Source organism: Neurospora tetraspora (assembly GCF_033439725.1).
Source record: "Neurospora tetraspora strain CBS 560.94 chromosome Unknown B0H65scaffold_7, whole genome shotgun sequence".
NCBI classification, from domain to species: Eukaryota; Fungi; Ascomycota; class Sordariomycetes; order Sordariales; family Sordariaceae; genus Neurospora; species Neurospora tetraspora.
The window spans coordinates 2,358,352-2,379,363 of NW_026944389.1; the positions used below are offsets into that span (position 1 = coordinate 2,358,352).

Below are 21,012 nucleotides of genomic sequence, written 5' to 3' on the forward strand. Positions count from 1 at the left end.
CTCTTAGTATTTTGGACGAGATCTATGCCGAGTTGTCCCAAACTTTATAAGGACGCACTGAAATGATTAGGTACGGATGGGATATGCTTAAGGATTGATCGGAAATGCATTAATAATATTTAACATCACATATTCAGTATCGCAATTGACATATTCAAGATAGATATTAGGCTTTAATCATGGAACGAAACGCATCAATAGATATGAAAACGCCTAGGGAAGTTAACCCGAGGTCTCGAGCTAACAAACAAACCAGTATTGGACTGGTATATGTTCCCCATTTTCCTTTGCTCCATAATCCCCCATTCCCCTTTCCCAGCCCTGCTATTCATGGATGATATAATCATGAAGAAATCAGGTTGCTTTTCGGTCTAGCCCGCCTTAAGGTCTAAGTCTACCAAGTAGACCTAATGCATCCCATCTAAAGTGATGACGCCAGTGATGACGCTATACACCCTTTTTTCCCCCTTCCTAAACCCAGTGCTGTAGTAATGATTGAGAGTTTCAGATATCCGGCCTGTCAGTCTCAAACATCCTAGCATACCGATGAGGTCCCCGGCCGAGCACCTCGATATCCATACCAACTTCGACCCAGCTATCCATCACCATATCATCGGCACTGGGACTGGCTGCTTCAGCTTCGGTAGTAGGGTCACGGAACAAGGGGGTCAGCTGCATGCCGAGGCAACCGACGCCGTTGATTCCGGGATCTACGTCTCTGTATTTTCGAAGAGATCGGTCTGGCTCGGCAGGGTGACGGAAACCCGTGTCTTGATCGACGTTGGGCATTTTGCAGCTGTCGGGGTTAGTTTGGGAGCATTTTTGTTGTGTATATAAGATGATCACTAGGGAGGGAGTCTCTGTGCCCAGACGAGGGTTGTGGGTGAGGAAGCGTGGCACATATGGAAACTTACCGTACAGTCCGGCATGATACGTGAAAGTTGGTCTTGTCTTGTCTTTTGTTAGATGGCCCGGGGTTGAAGCGGATATTCTTCCAGCTTTCTTCTTCATAGGCTTCGACGCCGTCAACTGTGATGTGTGATGAGATTTGGTTAGCGTGTGTATACTTGTTAGCGTTACGCAGTCGGGCCTTATCCTCGGAGAATAATGCAGGGTTGCTACATTGAGGATATTGCGCCGAGACGGACTCTTGCTTTTAGAAAGCTTGCCGGACAGCATGCCTTCTACCCTCGAGCAAGATGGCCTGGGAGCGTTTGCTCGGCCAATGTCCGAGTGTATAGCACCTGGACTGACTTACCTATGATGTTGGCCCGAAACCTCAATGGGTCGAGTGATTTGAGGTTGTCATCCTTGTCGATTTTGGCGTCTAAATCCTGAACACTTGATAGGTTGATGAGATGCACAGGATACTATGCATATACCCTCCTCTGTGGTTAGTTTTACGTTCTTCATTTATGTCTGGGTCACGGAGGTAAATGGACGAAAACCCACCGCATCCTGCCAGCCTGTAACGGGCTGATAGCCGGCCTCCTCCTTCTTGGGCGCATTCCGGTATACCTCCCGCAATCGGGTCGGGTCGACGCGAAATAAGCCGAGCCTGTTGCTCACTCCCAAGTGTAGCCTCAACTCCCGAGGTAAGTCAGCCTCCATGTTGAGCGCAGTGACCGTATCCCGCCAGATCTTCACCGGCTCCCATGTGTACTTCCTGGCCTCGATCTCATCCTCAGAAGGAAAGGAGACAGGGAGAATGATTTCCTTTTCGGGTACTGCGTGAAGGCCCCGCGAGAGTTTTGCGCCCAGCCACGCCATCGTGCCGCGCAGTCCTAGCTCCTGCCAGGGAAAGCGAATGACGATGAACGAGTCTCCCAAAGCAGCAGTGGACTTGTTGGTGCTGTCCAGAGACAATAGCTGCTGGCCTCCCCCTCGAGCCTTGCGGATGTCAGGAACATAGAGATCCACACTGACAGTGGCAAGACGGGGAAACTGTCTCTGCGAGATGAATTCCCACGAGTGCTCCTTCTTTGCCTCATCCGGGGTGTCGAGCCCGACCGGAAACGGACTCTTGAGCTGAGCGAAAGTGTAGATGCGGTCGTATTCGAGGCCGGCGGGTACAACTTTGCTCTCAAGTACCTCAATGCCCTTGCAGGACTTTACTGGGAAGATCCATAAACTCTGAATTCTTCCTGGACCATTATTGCTTGCTTTGCTGTCTCTTCTTGAGTGCCTGGGTAGTCGGCGCTGTGAGTCATCCAGGCCTATTCTGGTATGAGTTTGGAGGAGTGCCTCCGTCACCGAGGGTAGGATTGGGAAGTATTTGACAACAGGTAGGAGAAAGACGAGAATGGTGACGGCGATCAAGAAGATGCTTCCGAGACCAACAGCCGGGCCGGGCCGCGGCAGGTCAGCTTGGTATTCCATGCCAATGTGGAAATCTGTGAGACGATAAGGCGGTCTTCTGTCGTAGCCGTTTGCGGTAATTGTGTGAGACGCAAAATTTCGAACTTCGAGAGTTGGTCAACTGTGAGGAATCAAGGTAGCAAATCAAGGTAGCAACAGGATGGGTCGCAATGTGTGAGTCTTGACCGCCACCATGGATGAGGTTGTATCGGCAAACAGATGGAAGACAAGCGGAAGAAAGGTGATCGTTGTTTGGTTCCGTACCAAGCGAGGAAGGAGTTCACTCGGTGACTCGGTCTTGGTTCGCTAGAGGGTCAGACTTTCCAATGTTGAGAGTTTGCAAAAAGTCGAGGACATGGACTGCAATGCAATTGACGGAAGGAGATGCCGTGGCCAGACTACGAATGGACCTTCTTGGATAACTCTAGGGAGGTTGTTTTTTTTTTTTTTTTTTTTTTAGAAGGAGCTTCCATTCACTCCCAGGGTACAAGTGCGCATTGACCAGGGGATCCACTGGGCGTGCACGTGCCCAGCTGGGCTGGGATATGCGGGATTTTTACCCAGATGCTAGAAGTGTAATGGGTCTGCGAGAGTATTGCACAGCGAGCAGTCGTATAAGGTTGAAATGCTATATTTGATAAAGAGGAAAAGGAAGGACTGTACTAGAAGGGTGTAATTAAGAGAAGGTTTTGTGCAAATCGCTTAGAGCGTACGGGCTAGGTAATTATGCGGGTCTGGCCAACTAGAAGGCTCGCATCCCTATTGATAAGGCAGGCTCCCTATCGATAATGTAGGATACGGTTTGGTATTAGCTAAGCTTAACCCCTGGGCTCTAGCCCTATAATAGTACCCCCCTATTCTCTTTTAAAAAAGTCGGTTTACTATATAAAGTATTAAGTATAGCTAATTATATAAAGGTGATGAAATTTATTAACGACCGCTCCTAACTAAATGCCTATCTAAATAGGGAAGAAATCAATAATACTAAGAAAAGTATCTACACTAAGCCCCCAAACAAACGCTATACGACTACCTGCCCAAAAATTACTCAGGTTAGCGATATTTACGCTTGAGTACTACCTTTATAGAATTGCGCCAAAGGCCCTAGTATTAAAATTAAATTAGGAGATATTTTTAAACTTTACCTATTAAAGAATTTCTTTTATCGTATTATATTAATAATTTATAATAGAAGTAATTAGATTAAAGTTATTACCTAATACTTCGTATTACTCTATTTCCTTTGCCGGTAGGGGCTTTACCTTCATCGCTATAAAAGTAATTTAATAATCCTTATATCTATGAAATATAATATTTATTACCTTTTTACAGTTACGTTTTATAGTAAATATTACTAATAATATAATTAGGCGGCGAAGGGCATTATATAGTAGTTTTATTACCTATTTAATTAGTAGATAGTATACTTAGTAAGCTGTAGAGGTCCCTTCTTTTAGATATATAATATTCCTTTACCCTTAGTATTATTAGGGGTACCTTTAATAGGGTATTATTTAATTTGAGAGTTCTTCTTTTTAATTATTATTATTATAACTATTTAAACCCCTATTGGATTAAAATAAATTGATTTTATTTCATATAATTAATATCGCTCCTTAGACTAAAGCTTCTACTACTATATCCTCTCTTTCTTCCCCTATTTCCTTATTTAAATAAAGTTTAATACTTTTCTAGTAACGTTGATATCGAGGGATCGTCGGCGTCTTTAACCGGGTATATTTAGCGGAAGTAGAGGTTAAGGAAAATATTACTATTAAAATTAGTAAGCGAAAAGTAGGCGAATTTATATTACTAATAATAAGTCTATTTACGTTTGGATTCCGTAACGGTTTAGCGGCGGGGAGAATTATTTATTAAATCAGCGGAGCGCTCTTTAGTATTCGAAATTGAGAAAAAAACTAATACTATTATTAAAAAGGACGGGAGTTTAAATAGTAGTAGCTAAAATTTGGTTTAATTGTAAGCGAACGAGCGCAATAAGTAATAATAAAGGAAGAGTATCGCTAGAGATGGCAATAGAGATTTTTCTAACATACTAGCGAAAGAAGGGTAATACGAAAATGTAGAGGGAAAAGTAGTATTGCGGAGAGAATAAAGCGACAAGAGGGGAGCTCTTTCGGACGTACTTATAAAAAAACGATAATAACAACGAAGGATTTAAAAAGAGGGTTAAATATAATATAACAGGTCTACAAAAGTATTATACAACGAGCAATCATATAAGGTTAAAATACTATATTTAATAAAGAGGAAAAGGAAGGACTATATTAGAAGGGTATAATTAAGAGAAGGTTTTATACAAATCGCTTAGAGCGCACAAGCTAGGCAATTATGCGGGTCTAGCTAATTAGAAGGCTCGCATCCCTATCGATAAGGTAGGCTTCCTATCGATAAGGTAGGCTCCCTATCAATAATGTAAGATATGGCTTAGTATTAGCCAAACTTAACCCCTGGGCTCTAGCCCCATAATAGAAGCTTCAAGTCTGTAGAGCCAGTTTTATATATATATATACAATCAAGCCACGTTGAACCTATATCGATTATTACTAGTAATATTATAATTAAGAGTCTTATTGATTCGATTGTTGAAGTTATTGCTAGTAACAATAACCGATTAAACGATTATTAATAATATTGACGATTAAAATTAATAACGTTGTTTTTAACGGCCTTAGGGATTGGCCAGCCTGGGAAGATGTTTTTATTTCTATAGCCTAAAACCTGGGTCTCTGGAAGTATATCGACCCGGATAATTGCGTCCCCTAGCTAATTGAATTAGCCGAACCTAATATCATTAGTTATTAAGGGTCGATTCCGGCTGGGGAAATTAGGGAAGTTAAGAAGGATAGGGAGGTTGCTTCATTGATTGCTATTAAATTATATAATATTTATTATAAGTGCGATTATTGCGATTATATAATTGAAAAGTGGGATTAATGTATAGAGGTTAAGACTTTCTTTAATTTAGGTATTAAAAAGATTATATTAAATTATTGGATATTTAAAACTGGTAGGGATAATTACTGGGAGATTAATTTTATTAAATATATTAATTTATATAAATAGTATAATAATTTTAATAAATTTATTATTTTTAATGATTGCGAGGTAAAGAAGTTTGCCCGGGCTAGATTGATTAATATTTTTAAGCCCCTTAATAGAATTAATTGTAATTAGTATAATTGGACTTTTTAGTAGGAGGCGGTAATAATTTTCTATATTATTAGAGGAATTATGAGAATAGATAAATTAAACTTATAATTCTTAGAATTCTATATAATTATACAGTCGAATTTTTATATTGTTTAGGTAAATAAATATTAGCTCTAGTATAATAAAGAGATCGAGAGAAACCTTAATTTTAAGATTTCTTTCTATATTATGGCTAAGGATTTTTATAAAGTAGTAATAGCGAATATTATTTAGGGAAAAGGTTGTACCCCTTTATTTAAAAGTATTATATTTGTAGTTATATTAAGCGGTAAATCCGTTGAAGAGGACGCTCCTAATGATAAATAAAACTTTAGCCCGGAAGTAGAAGGATGGGGAGAGGTTATAAGTAAAAATAGTAAATTTAGGAAGAATATTAATAAAAATAAATATACTTCCTCTTTATCCTTATTAATGAATAAACGATTGCGACGATTCTTATATAAATTTTATAAGTAGCCAGGCTACAATTTAAATAAATATTATTATATTAAATTATAATTGGCCTACGAAGGTTAAATTGAAAATTCTATTATTAAGAAGTGTGAATACGCTAATTTAAAAATGGATAAAATATTTCAAGAAGCTATTAATTATTTACGAATGTAGTAGGATAATTGTCACGGCATGGCTAGATGGGTGCCCGGGGATATAGACATAGCATACCTAACAGTCGCAATATATCGGATAGAATAAGGCTTATGTTCTTATTAATAAGACCGTACGGATTAGGAAGGCGGGTACGAGTAGTAGATTTAACTTATATATTCAAATCTATAATACCCTCGTTCGTTAACCTTCTCTTTCCTTCTTTATACTTAACATTATTTTAATTTGTAGCTTCTAACTTTGCAATCGAATCTCTCATAAGATTACGCTTTGATATAATATTAAGTATTATCTTTTCTTTAACTAGGGACGGTACTAAATATCTTATACGAACTATTTTGGACTAAACGTTGCGAACAACCCTAAACCTAAATAATACTCGCCCTATTACTACGAATATTACGAACTCCAAATATAAAAATAATACGAATTGTTATAATGCGAATTAAATAATTATTTTTCCTATCGATTTAATATTATAGCGAAAGAAGTCTAACTCGGGAAAGCCAGCAATAATAATATTAATACTATATAACCCGCTTTCTACTCGAAATTAAAAACTCTTTATTAGCCTACGCGAATTAAATAGTTAATTAAGTATTTAAATTAATAATAATACTTAAAAGAGTCATTTTACTTTCCCGCTGACTTTTACGTAAAAGTGGACGATAATAAAATAAAGGATTCTACCTATGTCATGGGGCTAGAGCCTAAGGGTTAAATTTAGCTGATGCTAAGCCGTATCCTACATTATCAATAGGGAGCCTACCTTATCGATAGGAAGCTTGCCTTATTAATAGGGAGCCTACCTTATCGATAGGGATGCGAGCCTTCTGGTTAGCCAGACCCGTATAATTGCCTGGCCTGTACGCTCCAAGCGACCTGTACAAAACCTTCTTTTGACTACACCCTTCTGGTACAATCTTCCTTTTCCTCTTTGTTAAATATAGTATTTCAACCTTACACGCTTGCTCGCTGTGCTTTACTCTTGCAGACCCATTATAACCTATTACTTCGAACAAGAGAAATTTCTTCTCGAAGAATAATTAGACTTCAATTAAAGTCTAGATACTAGTAACTTCCCTCCCCTAAAGATTAACTTATTACAGGTCCTAGGAACCACTAAAAATACCACTCTTTGTACTATAGTAATTCTATTTTAAGGGTAGGGGTAAAATTTAATCCCCTTCGAATAATACTTTTACTTCGTCTTAAAAGGGGAAATCCGCTTTATAAAGCCCTTATTAGCTAATTAAATTACGGATAGTCAATTTTAATTTAAAACCCCCTATAAATAAACGTTATAAAATACTAACGATTAAAATTCGGCGGTAATCGCTTAGTATTAATAATTTGCCCTAGCCACCTCCCTTAAAAGACGGAAACGACCTAAAGGAATTTCGCAGAGCGACTTTATTCTTAGAAGAAATATATGATACTTTCGTCGAAAAAATTCATTTAATTACTTTCAATCTAAAATATTATTATACCCTCTAAAAAATATACGTCGACATTATAGAAAAATACGAAACCCTTAATTAAATATACTAAATAATCAGTTTTACTACTTTATATTTTTAACCCCTTACGTAAGTAAGCGAAGAATTTATAATTGCTTAAATATTTAGCAGAGAAATTAATTTAATATAATTTGAATTCGTATTTAATAAAGACCTTTATAATATATAATAAGAAATCCATACCTACGCTTTATTAGTCTAAACCTACTCTATTTTCGTTAACGACCTAATTAATATATTTAGAAAGGCGGACAACGATATTCGACGGGTTAATTTATAAGCGGTATATTTTATTCGTTAAGTAATAGAAATAGTAACCTGGTAAGGAATTAATATAAATATTACTGATAGATTAGTAGCCTTAAAAGAATAGAATTAATACTTTTAAAATATCATTACGTCGATACTATGTACTCCCGAAATAGACCTTACTAATATATAACTTCCCAAAATACTGTATATCAATAGAGAAGAATAAATTAATAACGAAAATTTTTCTTTTTTTAAAATAACGATTAATAAATACCGAATAAAAATCCATATAAAAAGCGACCTTCCCCTTCCCAGCGATAATCTCTTTAACGGCGATAACAACGGTAGAAATCCCCTAAATAATAACGGACAATTTTCCTATATATTAAAAAATCCCGAATACTATTATAACGCTACCCCTATAATTAATATTAAAACTACCCCTTATTAAGTTAGAATTATTAAATATAAATTAATTAAAGTCAAAGTCCCTCTTTTTAATAATAATATTACTAATGAAGTATCTTTCGAAGCTTAGTATTTTTAAATAAAATATAAATTCCGTATTAACATTAATTATTTTATAAATAAGTAAATTCGTATTAAAGAAATAATAAATTGTTTAAGCAGTACCGTAACGAATAGTATCCTCCTTATCTTAATAATACGCACCTAAACCCAATTAATATAATAAACAACTTACTAACCTATTTATAATATAATTATTATAATTACAACTCTATGAAAAAACGGTATAAGAATTCAAAAATTTATAAATGAAAATTATAAATCGTTTTTAAAATTTGAAAGTAGTATTTATTCGCTTAATTAGGTAGAATTATATCCCTAAGGAATTTTGGAAATATAATCTTCACTATAAAGTAATTAAAGTATTAAGAATAATAGGCGAGACTACGTATTTTAACCCAAATAAAATTTTCGATTAGTATATATACTTATTCTAATCCTTAAATAAGAGTAATTAATTCGAAGTAAAAAACTAGATTAAGTTTTCAATTTATTCCCTTACTTCTCGAAATTCGTTATTTAAATACCCAATCAGTAATTATCTGGATAAAGCGCCGGCTTTACAGATACTTAATATTAATACCCCTAAATATTATCGCTTTTTTTTAAAAGAAAAAAAAAACCATAAAGGTAAGGGAAGGTTTTTCTTTTACTAAAAGGTAGGCTATATATTTAATTAATACTTTAAGAAATCGAAAATCGAGTATACTATTAAAGTTTAATTAATTACTATTACTAATAAAATTTAGGGATCCAACGTATCGATTAATACCGAGGGAATTCAAGAGGGAAATAAGGAAGTAGGTTTAGAATAAAATTCTACCAACGAAGAGAAGGTTTTTATAAAGGACTTTAAAAATTTAGAAAATTAAAGACCTTAAAAATGAATATTTCCCTCTTAAGGGAGGTCTCTATTAATAATATTGATAACAAATCTATTTAAAATAATCAAACTTATTTAAACTTTAACCTTAAAAGTTATTTAGAGGGAGGAAAATTCTTTTTAATTAATTGTATAATAACAAATAATAGATTATTTATTACAATAAAACGTATACTAGTAGATACGGGAGTAAATATATACTTAATTATAAATTAATTATTTACTAGCAAATTATTGAAGTATTTGAAATTACCTTATTATAATAATTTCGAACCTAAATTAATTATATTATATAAGAAGGCCAAATTTAATACTATTAAATAAATAATAAAAGGGTATTTACGTATAAATAGGGTTACTTTTAAAAATTAATAATTAGTAGTACTATTAAATTTAAAAAGAAATATAATTATAGGAAAAATAGAATTAGTAAAAAACGATATTTTATTTAATTACCATAATAAAATCCTACTATTTAAATTAAACGTAATCTTAATAATAGATATTAAGAATATTAATATAAATAAATCTAATCCCCCTATAAAGGACCCTATTTACTAAGAAAACGTAGAACGTAGAAAGGAATTAATAAAAAAAGAGGATTAATAATATTAAGCCGAGGTAGAATTAAAACGATGCTAGCTAATTCAGGCGTATATCTTAAAATTGGAAGAAGTATTAGAGAAAGAAGATATAAAATTAGAAGAGAAAGAAAGCTTACTAGATTAGAAACCTATAGAACTAAATTAATAATAGTTCGGCCGATTTTTGGCCGCCGGATATTTAGGCTGAAAATTGTAGAAAATAGAAAGAGAGTTCGGGGAGGATTTTAGGGAACCGGTAATACTTTCGCCTAAAAAAAGCAAACTAGTAGAATTATTATTACTCTTCCCGTACTAAGATGAAAGGGGCCTATATTATTTAAATAAAGAATAAGGATAGGTAAAATATAACTATTAAATTTAGTTATAGTGAATGTAATTGTTTTTAATTATTATATTTATTACTACAAAGCGAAATTCGAATTTATTAGCCTTTATAACATCGAAGAATTAATAGAAGTAAGAAAGACCGAGGCCTTAGAGGAAGACGAAGATAAAGTTAGGTATATAGTAATAGAGAGAGTTCTAATCGATTACTATAGTAATAAGGAGTTAAAAGTATTTAATAAATTTTAATTTAATATATTTTTAAAATATAAATTGGACGTTAATTAAATAATTACTTTAGAGGAGGGGTAACGATTAGAATAATTAGGCGTTAATTCGTTATATTAAATAATATTAAAAGAATTGGAAGAATATTGCCGCTATATTATTAAGAACTTATCGAAGGGATTTATCGAAGTAAATTTAGTACTTTAGGTACCGTTGGTTTTATTCGTTCTAAAAGCGAATAGTAGAGGATTGAAGTTCTATACAGATTATAAAAAATTGAATATTATTTCGAAAAAGGATTAATATCCTTTTTCTTTAATCGAAGAAACATTAATATAAATTAATTAAGTTAAAATATTTATTAAAATAGATATTTAGTAAGTATTTTATTAGATAAGAATATTAGTAGGCTAAGAGGACTTAATTACGTTCTGGATAAACTTTAGGGTATATTACTATAAAATTCTTCCTTCCAGACTATATAGAAGCTTATCTTCCTTTTAAAGGTTTATTAATAACGAATTAATAAGTTATTAACATTTTTATAACGCTTATATTGATAATATTTTTATTCTTTCTAATAATTTTAAAGAATATAAATTTTATATTAAAAAAGTCCTGTAACGGTTATAGAAAGTTAAATTTTTAAGGTTTATTATTAGTATAAACGGTATTACTATTAATTTAAAAAAAATTGCGGTTGTAGAATATTAGTTAAAGCCGAATAATTTTAAAGTAGTATAAATTTTCTTCTGATTTTATAATTTCTACCGAAAGTTTATTCGAAACTTCGGAAAAATAGTCTGGCCGCTTACAGCCTTAACGAGGAAGGATAAAGTATTCGATTAAAATAAAGAATATTAAAAGGCCTTCGATGCTTTTAAATATTCCTTTACTTACGCCCTTATATTAATATATTTCCTTTATAGCCAGGATATTAGGTTAGAAACGAATATATTTAATAGCGTATATACTAGGGTATTATTTTAAAAGTAGGAAGAGGAATAGTACCTAATAGCCTATTACTTTAAAATTATAGCCTTAACGGAATTAAATTATCTTATATACAATAAAGAGTTGTTAGCCGTTATTAAAGCCCTCAAAATATAGAGGCTAGAATTAAAAGGAGGACCGTTTATAACCTTTACCGATTACTAAATATTAGAATTAGGGGGATAGCTCAGTCGGAAAGATTTGAACTTGGTTTACCTTCGGTTTCATCCGAAAGGTCGTGGGTTCGAATCCCGCTCCCCTCTCTTTCATCAGATTTTCGGATGAAATTTCTTCCCCGCTTTCCTCCCTAAATAAGCATTAAAAATATAGAAGGCCTGCTCTAGTTTAAAACTCTAACAATATGTGACTAGGTACGTGTAAAATTTATCCCTATTTGAAGAAATGGCCTCTCTCTCCGCTTTAGCCAATAGGGTCTTAAAATTGGAACCCTACTCCTAAAATCTATTTTAGAGCTATAATATTAATTCGGTATTAAAATCCAAAACCCGTACGGCGACTATAACAATTAGCTAATTACGTTATCTCTTATTAATCTCGGCCTATATAAGTATATATATATAAGTAATCGATAGAAGTTAATTGGCGAAGAATTCTAATGAGTAAAACCCTTCCCCTCTATTCCTATACCTTAAAAATAGGATAAAGAACCACCCGACGAAAAATACGGCACCGAAGTGCCGGGTAGGGGGGGCGGGGTCTTGGAATTAACTAATTAGAAGTAGCGAAGTCCACCAGAACGAAAAATAATAATAAGAAAAGACGATAAATAACAAAGTAACTAAAATCTCCTCCGGGCGTAACGTGGTAAGGCGGCGTATTAGGTGCGGAGGTTAGAGTTAGGGTTAGAAATAGGGTAGCTAGGGGTTTTCATCCGTTATACGGTTTTTCCTCTAGAGTAAGAAAGGAAGTAGTACCGCATACCCACTGGGTAAAACTATAGTATAGTTTAGCGTGATAAGATAATATATATAATATTAGAATATTTTCTAATAAAGAGATTATTTAATTTATAATAAATAATATAGGCAAAATTATTATTAAAATATACCTTCGAAATAATTTATCGGCCGGGTAAGGATAATATAGCGGCGGATACCCTTTCCTATAAAACCGAAGAATTAAAAATAATATTATAAAAAAAGAATAACTAACGTATATTAAAATTATTAAAACTTAAGAATAATTATTTTATATATACGGGCGATAAGGTAAATACTCCAATCGTTAAATTGAATGCTATTTTCGAAACTTAAAATAAAAATACGGAGTAAGGAGAAGAATTAAGAATAGGTTCGTCCTTCCTATTAGTAGACGAACTATTAGAAATTAATTATATAAATAAATTCCTATTAGTCTACCGAATTAAAGTATCAGTAGAACTATTAAATTCTTACTTAATATTACGGGATAACCTATTATTATACGATAAAAAATTAGTAGTTTTAGAAATAGAGTATTTAAGAATAAGGGTAATAAAGGTAGGCTATAAATTATTAGTAATAACGTACTTAGGGCGCAATAAAACGAGAAAATTACTAGGCCGATAGTATTGGTAATTAAGGATAACGGCTGATATAAATAGATACGTTAATAATTATTAAACATATTATTTATTAAAGGTTCCCTAAAATAAAATACTAAAATTCTTATACCCCTAGTTTATGATTTATAATAATAGAATTAGTAATTTATTATCGTCGATTTTAAAAGTATATTTAAAGATAAAACCTACGGTAATAATAATTTAATAATAATAGTAGACCGCTTAACGAAAGTATTATAGTATTATCTATATTACAATATGGTAATAATAAAGTAAACGGTATAATTATACTACGAAGGACTATATTAAATATACGGTTTACTGCGAAATATTACGAAAAATAGAGGGCTATAATTTAAATCCGAATTTACGTAAAAGATAGCTAAAATATTTAATATCGAATAAAAATTAAATTCCGTAGGATATTCTTAAACTATTAATTAAACGAAAATTATAAATTAATATATTAATTAATACTTATATTTTTATATCAACTATAATCAGGATAATTAGTCGAAAATAGACTTAGCGTTGAATACGATATAGGCCGCCCTACTTTATAATAATTTGGTAGGGCTAATACTATACGAAGTATCGTTCGGGTTCCTTATAAATTTTCCGTTCTATTAGGAAAGAAAGATAGAGGTAATAAAAGGATATTTATAACGGGTAGAAGTATAGAAAATAGTAAAAATATTATATTAATACTACGAATAGGCTTAAACAGTTATTCAAAAAATTTAGGAATAGTAAATAAAATAGACTAATCGTTACTAGAGAACCTCCGACTTCTAAATAAGTAATAAAATATTTATTATTAAAAAAGGTTAATCTATAAATTACCCTAGTAATAAATTAGATTATTTATTAATAAAAATACTTTACGAAATTATTGAAATAAAGGGGGTATTCTACGAATTAAATTTGTTAGAAAATTAGAGGGGTAATTAAATATATTATATAAATACGCTACAAAAGGACTTAAATAACCTTTTACTAGAATAGGCTAATAAGAATTTAATAACGATTCTTATTAAAGGAAACAATAATGAAAGAGAAGTAAAAGAGTAGGAAATAAAAAAAATTCTAACTTCGAAGCTAGTAAGTAATATCCTCCAATATTAAGCGAAATAAAAAGGCTAGGACTCTAACCTTGAATAGTATAAGGTAAAATATTTTAAGAATATAATAAAGAAATTATTTACCTTCTATAAAGAGAATTTAAATAAACCCGGACTACTAAAGAAATTGGGGGTTTAAATCAAAATAGCATTAAATAGAAAGGTAGTAAAGAAATATAAGGAAGATAATTACCCTATTAAAACGATAATATGAATTAAAATACGGCGTAGAAAAAAATAATAAGGGTTAATAAAGCGATAGTTGAAAATATTCAATTATAGACCGTAACTTTAATTATATAATATAGCGGCGTAGCGTAATAACTTATAAAGTTATATAAAAAAAAAAAGCTCCGCGAAATGTTGAAACGCGGGTTCTTAGTTGACGACGATAGTAAAACCAATTTTAATATTAAAATCGTATTTAGGACGTCCGATTACCCCTATTTACGATGTTACATTAATTGCGTATCGGAGACGCGGGTATTATAGCGGTTAGGAATAACGGCGGCAGTTTGGCAACGAATTAATATACGCTCGGAAATCCCGCGGCCGGAATACTGACAACAACGACGACGGCTAATAACGCCGAACCCGAAGCCTCCGCGGCCCTAAAACCCCCTTAGGAAAATATAGAAAAATTCCTTCTAGAGGCTATAAATTTCCTTAGTATTGATAGCCTATTTAACGCCTATATAGCGTAGGCGGAAAAACTCTTCAATACTATTAAGGATATTTTATATATATAAAGCTAAATACTTTAATTTTGTAATATTATTATTAAATAGTTTAAAAACGATATAAAAGAATTAAAGAAAATAGTCGCCGATATTATGAAAAAATAAGTAACCCCCTTAAAGATTTAGGCCGCTATAGCCGCGGATTTAAAGATCCGACCGATAAGCTTAAAGCAATTTTACCTTATTCCGATAAGTATTTAAACCTTTATCCCCCTCTGAACCGAGTAATATTTAATAATTAAATTAAATAATATATTACTCTTTCTAGAATAAGAAAGGCGTATGGTAAACGATATTATATAAATAATTAATTAAAAGTACCCGAAAGCTAACGTTAAAATTATTACGAAATTACATTTTAACGGAAATTATATTATTATATTCAGAGAGGAAGGGAGGAATTAGTATTTAAAGAATTAAATTTAAGTAATATATATCTTCTATAAAAACGTAATAATCATATTCTATATAATTTCGGTAATAGTGTATAGCATGCTATAGGTTCTTATTAATAATTTTGAACTAGAAAAATTAATTAGAGAAATATCCGAAGCGAATAAAATTAAAATTATTAAAGCGAAAGTATTTTAGAGGAAGTATAGGAGTGAAAAAGGTTCTTTCCTCTTAGAGGTTACTATTATAGACAATAGGGTTTACTTTATTAGGGATTCCCTCTTTTAAATACAATATAATCCTTTAGTAGTATTATAATTATTAGGAGTTTAATTATTTATATAATTATTATCCTAAGGAGAAAGACGTATAGTACTTCCGTTGTATTAAGAAGAGATATTCGAATAAAATAATAAAGGATACAGAAATTAATTACCCTTCTAATTAATAATCCGATTTCGTAAAGTACTTTCCTTATAATTATAATGGATATTTTGCGTTTTTTTTGCGATTGCTTGCTTATAAAAGCGGCGTTCGGCCGCTCTTTTACGACGTTTATAGAATATTTATATATATTTGCTTAGTAGGCAGAACCGATTATAATTGATAAAATGTTAGCCCTTAACTAATTTAAAATCATTTAACTAGCTGATAAAATTATATAATAATAACTTTTTTAATAAATATAAATTACAACAATATAGGAACTGGAAAGGGACGATCCCTTTATAACGTTTATTTAATTATAATTTATACCCGTTAACGAAGATAGCGATTTAGAGATTTTAGAATCCGAATAATAATAAATAATAGTTAATAAAAAAAGCGGCCTTTATATAAAAGTATTGAAAGAATTCTACGTTAAACTAAATATAGTTAGAGCGAAATATTAGAAGAGAATCCTTAGGATATTGAATATTATTATTAAATCCAACCTTTAATTATATTAGAAGAACGCTATTTAAATTTTTATTATATAAATTTAAAAAGCTTATATTAGAATATAGCCAAGGTATATTATAGGATAAAAATTATATTAAAAGTAGAAGATTATTATAATATTATAGTATTATAAGAATTAGGCTAAAGCGTAGCTATAAGTAGTATCTTTAATATTAGGGCTTCCTATTATAAAGTATTTAATAAAACTAATTAAGGACACGCGGCGCTATATATAAATAATTGCCCAGGCAATAGGTTAATTCTTTTTACTGTAATAACTTTCTTCGCGTAAACTTTTCCTCGTATTCTAATTTTGAAATTAATTATAAAATTATTTAAATTTTAAAACGTAATATTATTCATTTTATAATTAATACTGGTTTTATACGAATATAGGAAATTATTATTAAATAAAATATTTAGCTCTAATCCGTTTACTACCTAGCCTCCTTTTTTAAATTGTATTAAAGTAGGTAGCCTTCTTTATTAAATATTTAGAGGTAAACGTTAAAAGTAGCCTATTTTATTATTTTAACTGCCTTTCCGCTAACGCTTTTTATTTTTACATAGTATTCTTCGATAGAATATTCTAGCGTACTTAAAAATTATTTACTAATAAAAGTCCGACTGGTATTTGGATTTAATATACGTCGATAGGTGTTCCGAATACGGAGGGTAATGCCTTTACGCGTATATAAGTAAAATTTAAAAATAGGGAATTATTAACGTCCTTTAGCAGTTAACGGAGTATTTTTTTTAATTATAGCGGTACTTTATCTATAAGAGATAGGTACATTCTTTTTAATTATATTTAAGGAGGGAGAACGAAGCTGGACGGAACTTTTATTCATATATTTATGTATTTTAAAATATTTAAATATATTATTTTGAAATTTATAAAATTTATAATAATAACCGTAGGTACGTTTTTTTAATAAGTTTAGAGATTTAGTACGGACCTTTTTATCCTCGGGTAATTTCTTCATTTTATATTTAAAAGCGTAAACTCTAAATCTAGTTAATAAAGAATACAATTTATAATATTTATAATAAATTTATAAAGTATTAAGAATTATATACGATCTTTATACTTTTTCGATATTAGTATCCGGTTCGATTTCGCTAGTTAATAATTCGGTAGCGGTAGTTTCGGCGGCTTCCTCCCCGATTAAATAGATTCCTATTTTATTATAGAGTTTTTTAAATCTATTATAATTTTCAAAATCGTTAATAGTACCCGCGGGTTTAAGGGTAGAAAAATTATTTAGTTTTATAAATCGAACGGTTTTATCGTATTTATCGAACCTGTCTTTATTATAAGACAATTTATTAAATATATTTTTATTTTAATATTATTTATTAGAAGCTGCTCTCTACTTAATTACTATAATTAGGATTACTTTAACTTTAGTGATAACCTTTATATAGTTAGCGAAAATATTCCTTTTTTTACTATCGGTAAGCGGGCGGAAGTATTATTTAATACGAAGATTTAGACTATTTGAAATTTGCATTATAATGCTATACTAATTAGCAGAGTCGTTTTTACCTATTATACCTATAGTTCGAATATTTTTGAATTAACTTTGCGCGTATTAAATTAAAAATCCTCCGTCTTCGGCAATTTAATTTAATATAAAATAGCCTTTCGTAAATTTAAATATTATTATAGCGGCGTCGGGTAAGAAACGCTCGACGAATTTTTATAGTAGGATATTGATACGGGGGGTTTGATGGTGCTGTCACGATTAGACAGGTGCTTCCATATACTACGATGCAATAGGCAAAACGTAGTATAGAAATAAAAAGAAGAGATAATGTAAAAGAAAGGAGGAGGCTATCCTAGCCAGCCGTTTGTATAGAAAGGATATACTATGCGAGAGCCAGAGTATAGGCTATAGAGTAGCCTGAGCACTATAGTCTGGATGGCCAGATTGGGCATAGCAGCCTCCATGGCAGCCCAGCTAATCTGGGCTGTTATTACTAGTCTAAGCTATAATACAGGAAAGGTAGGGTAATCTAGGGATTACCCTATCAAATATAAATACCATTACTTTTCCAATTTCTCTTTTATTTATTATTTATTTTAGTAAATTACTAAATTATTATTAATTTCCCTAATATAGTATAGAATATTATTAATAAATATTTAGTTCCTTAGCTTCATGTTTTTGTTCCGTTTTTCTTGGCTACAGGTAAGGTCCGGACGGCATCCGAATCCCTTGTCGTGGTATCCAAGATGCCGGGTTTGCTGGGTGGCCTCAAGGGGTACCTTCCCGGCACCATTAGCCAGAGCCGGTTCCTTCTTGATAACCCTCTATCGTAAAAGAGCTTAGGTTCCCTTGTATGTGGTAATCTCCAAGATGAATGTCAGGATGATCCCTCCAGAGCACGACAGAACGAAAATCTTTCTGGTAAATGATGCAATTTATGGGAAGGAGCTACCAATGCAACTCTGGTAAGTCTCGACAGTGAGCCGGACGAGGATGAACTGCCTTGTACGTAGAAGGCGTAATTTGCATTGCCTGACGCTTTGCAGTTCTCGTATTTGTATTTCCTGGCGGATAGAAAAAGTCTATGGATTCGATGAGGTTACCCTATGACGGAACAAATTGCGTTCCCCTGTCAGACGTCAACACAAGTTCAGCTGTCGTGTATGTAGTGTAACTCTGAAGTCGTCTGTGAATGTGATTGTGCCGGCGTCAGATGCTTGTTGATTTGGACTTTCCCTATGGACTCGCCGCCCCTGCAGACACCCCTGGCAATGGACGTTGGACCCCTGAAGCTTCCCCTGGACACACAACCTCTGGCGACGAGCGTAGAACATACCTCTTCGGGCCGTCAAGACACTTGTACGTACCACACCATACCGACCACATGGCATAGCAAGGTCGTGGCCATCTTGCATAAACTTGGTTCGACCCGAAAAGAGATGCTCATTTCGATATCCAACCAGACTTCATGTTGGATTTCTAGAAGCTTTGAAGAACATCCTGATCCGTTGTAATCTCTCACCCGCGGTGTGTTCTCGAATCGAGCTAGAACACCGAGGCGCGCGAGGGTAGGCCATGGTATGAATGATGTTCCATACGGACTGCCATCGAGATGGCCCCGGAGGCGCTGATAAAGACACTTCCTATTGACTGATCCCCTCTGAATGTTTTGGTAATAGGGGGCCACTAACTGGATTGAGCAATCTCAAGACTTTGGCCTGTGATAACCCAACGGCCATTCCGTTCTGCTTACCATCCTATCATCTGCAGGCCTTAGCGAATGCTTCCTGTCCTTCCCTCTAGCCACCTCCAAGGTAACCTACCTTTAAAGGAACTCCCGCCGTCTCTCATCTCTGACAGTACCTCAGTATCAGCAAATACCTGGCACTGGCTTAGCCGGGAACCAAGCAACAAGTCCAGAGGCGATGTTCCTGATTGGTATGGGTAAACAGGGTAGAACGAGCCGCGGACGTGACGACGGTACTGGTGTGCTGTTCGTTCGCCTTGAATACCTCTGTAGAGGTAGAGGCAGCTCCATGCCTTTAGCACCCGGGTGCTATACCTCTAGGCCAAAACCACCAGCCTCTTTGGTCACAACACAGGCGGCAGGCACTCTCGGTGCGCAGCATATTGCCCAGCTCTGTTTCCGCGGGGATATCCATGGTTGGGGAAGGAATTTGCAATTCGCGCTGGTGGAAACCGTGGAATTCACCGAATTGCTGGTTCAGTTGCGTAATCGTGGTCTTGTCTCGAGACGCGCCGTCCAAAAAGAAGCAAGGTTAAAGGGGTTGGGCTTTGGGCAAGTCTCGCAAGAGCATCTTCTCCCCGCCAATGCCACCCAAACACACGTGCTCACGCAACCCACTTCGACTCGGAATGTAGGTACCTCATGATCGGAACACCACGGAAGTCCTTTGTCCTCTCGAAGAGGATCAAGCTGAGCCGTTTCCCATCTCGATCGCGGTTCAGCCCCTGGACCCTTTCAGTTGGAATTTCCCTTTGCGCGGCCCGTGAAGAGCCAACTTACAAACCAAGACGGGACTTGTCAAACCTCCATTGTCGCGGGCTGCGCCGGGATCGGCACCCCGTACCCACGGACGTGCTGTTGGCAAACGGAAAGAGCCAAGACTTGTCCAAGGGAAACGCCAGCCCAAGCCGGGCTAAGCTGGTGGAGATAAGGTGAGTATTGAAGTGGATCGCAGAGGTAACATTTCCGTAAAATTACGAGCCTGTGGGAGAGCATCCACATGGCACCATAACCCCACACCGTACAGGGTCCAGATCGCTGTGCCACACCAGCGGCAGCCGCTCCGGAGGACGCTCCATGCTGCCATCCAGTCCCGGTTGTGCCCATCAGGCCTGATCCACTTCTCAGACTTGCAGGACCCATCGATTGACCCAATTCCAATCACTGGCTCGTGCTCTCTCTGCCCGATTCCTGTCATGCAAACTGCCCTCGAGAATCAACTACGACACTGCAACGACCATCTCCCGTCTCAACAACACTGACTCACTCCAAGCTCAATCGTAACCCCCGCCGACCCCCAATTGTGCCGGTGACTGTTGTGAATGGGGTATCATTCAGCTGGATCAAGCTTCACAAAGCCCACCAGACAATGGCACCTCGATGACGGTGTGTTCCAAGCCCTCAACGGCTGCAATTCATGGCTGATACTAAAAGGCAAGGTACGTCTTCCACGCGCTGGGCGGTTGTGCAGGGGCTGCATG

The 21,012-nt window shown here is 34.2% G+C and overlaps 2 protein-coding genes and 1 pseudogene across 3 annotated transcripts; 2 read left to right on the forward strand and 1 right to left on the reverse strand.

The window, feature by feature from the left end:
- Window positions 1–191: 191 nt before the first annotated feature.
- B0H65DRAFT_475982 (MOSC domain-containing protein) lies at window positions 192–2,816 on the reverse strand. The gene is made up of 4 exons (XM_062827339.1): window positions 1,453–2,816; window positions 1,259–1,370; window positions 915–1,029; window positions 192–796 (listed from the first exon to the last, which is right to left on the reverse strand). The coding sequence occupies exons 1-4, from the start codon at window positions 2,377–2,379 to the stop codon at window positions 505–507; spliced, it is 1,446 nt and encodes a 481-aa protein (XP_062678642.1). The 5' UTR covers window positions 2,380–2,816; the 3' UTR covers window positions 192–504.
- Window positions 2,817–11,707: 8,891 nt separating this feature from the next.
- On the forward strand, window positions 11,708–11,794 carry B0H65DRAFT_t386 (annotated as a pseudogene). The gene has a single exon. The product of its transcript is annotated as a tRNA-OTHER (tRNA).
- A 6,860-nt stretch (window positions 11,795–18,654) lies between these two features.
- B0H65DRAFT_445488 (uncharacterized protein) lies at window positions 18,655–20,815 on the forward strand (the record flags this gene model as incomplete). The annotated part of the gene is made up of 5 exons (XM_062825748.1): window positions 18,655–18,705; window positions 18,954–19,143; window positions 19,681–20,062; window positions 20,167–20,463; window positions 20,668–20,815. The coding sequence occupies 5 exons, from the start codon at window positions 18,655–18,657 to the stop codon at window positions 20,813–20,815; spliced, it is 1,068 nt and encodes a 355-aa protein (XP_062678643.1).
- Between the last annotated feature and the right edge of the window lie 197 nt (window positions 20,816–21,012).

Bases quoted from the DNA above. Each gene is read 5' to 3' on its own strand.
- B0H65DRAFT_475982 (XM_062827339.1), bottom strand. From the start codon at position 2,379: ATGGAATACCAAGCTGACCTGCCGCGGCCCGGCCCGGCTGTTGGTCTC. The intron at 1,371-1,452 runs GTGGGTTTTCGT...GTATATGCATAG, and splicing joins TTACAGGCTGGCAGGATGCG to TATCCTGTGCATCTCATCAA. The intron at 797-914 runs GTAAGTTTCCAT...TAACCCCGACAG, and splicing joins GTATCATGCCGGACTGTACG to CTGCAAAATGCCCAACGTCG.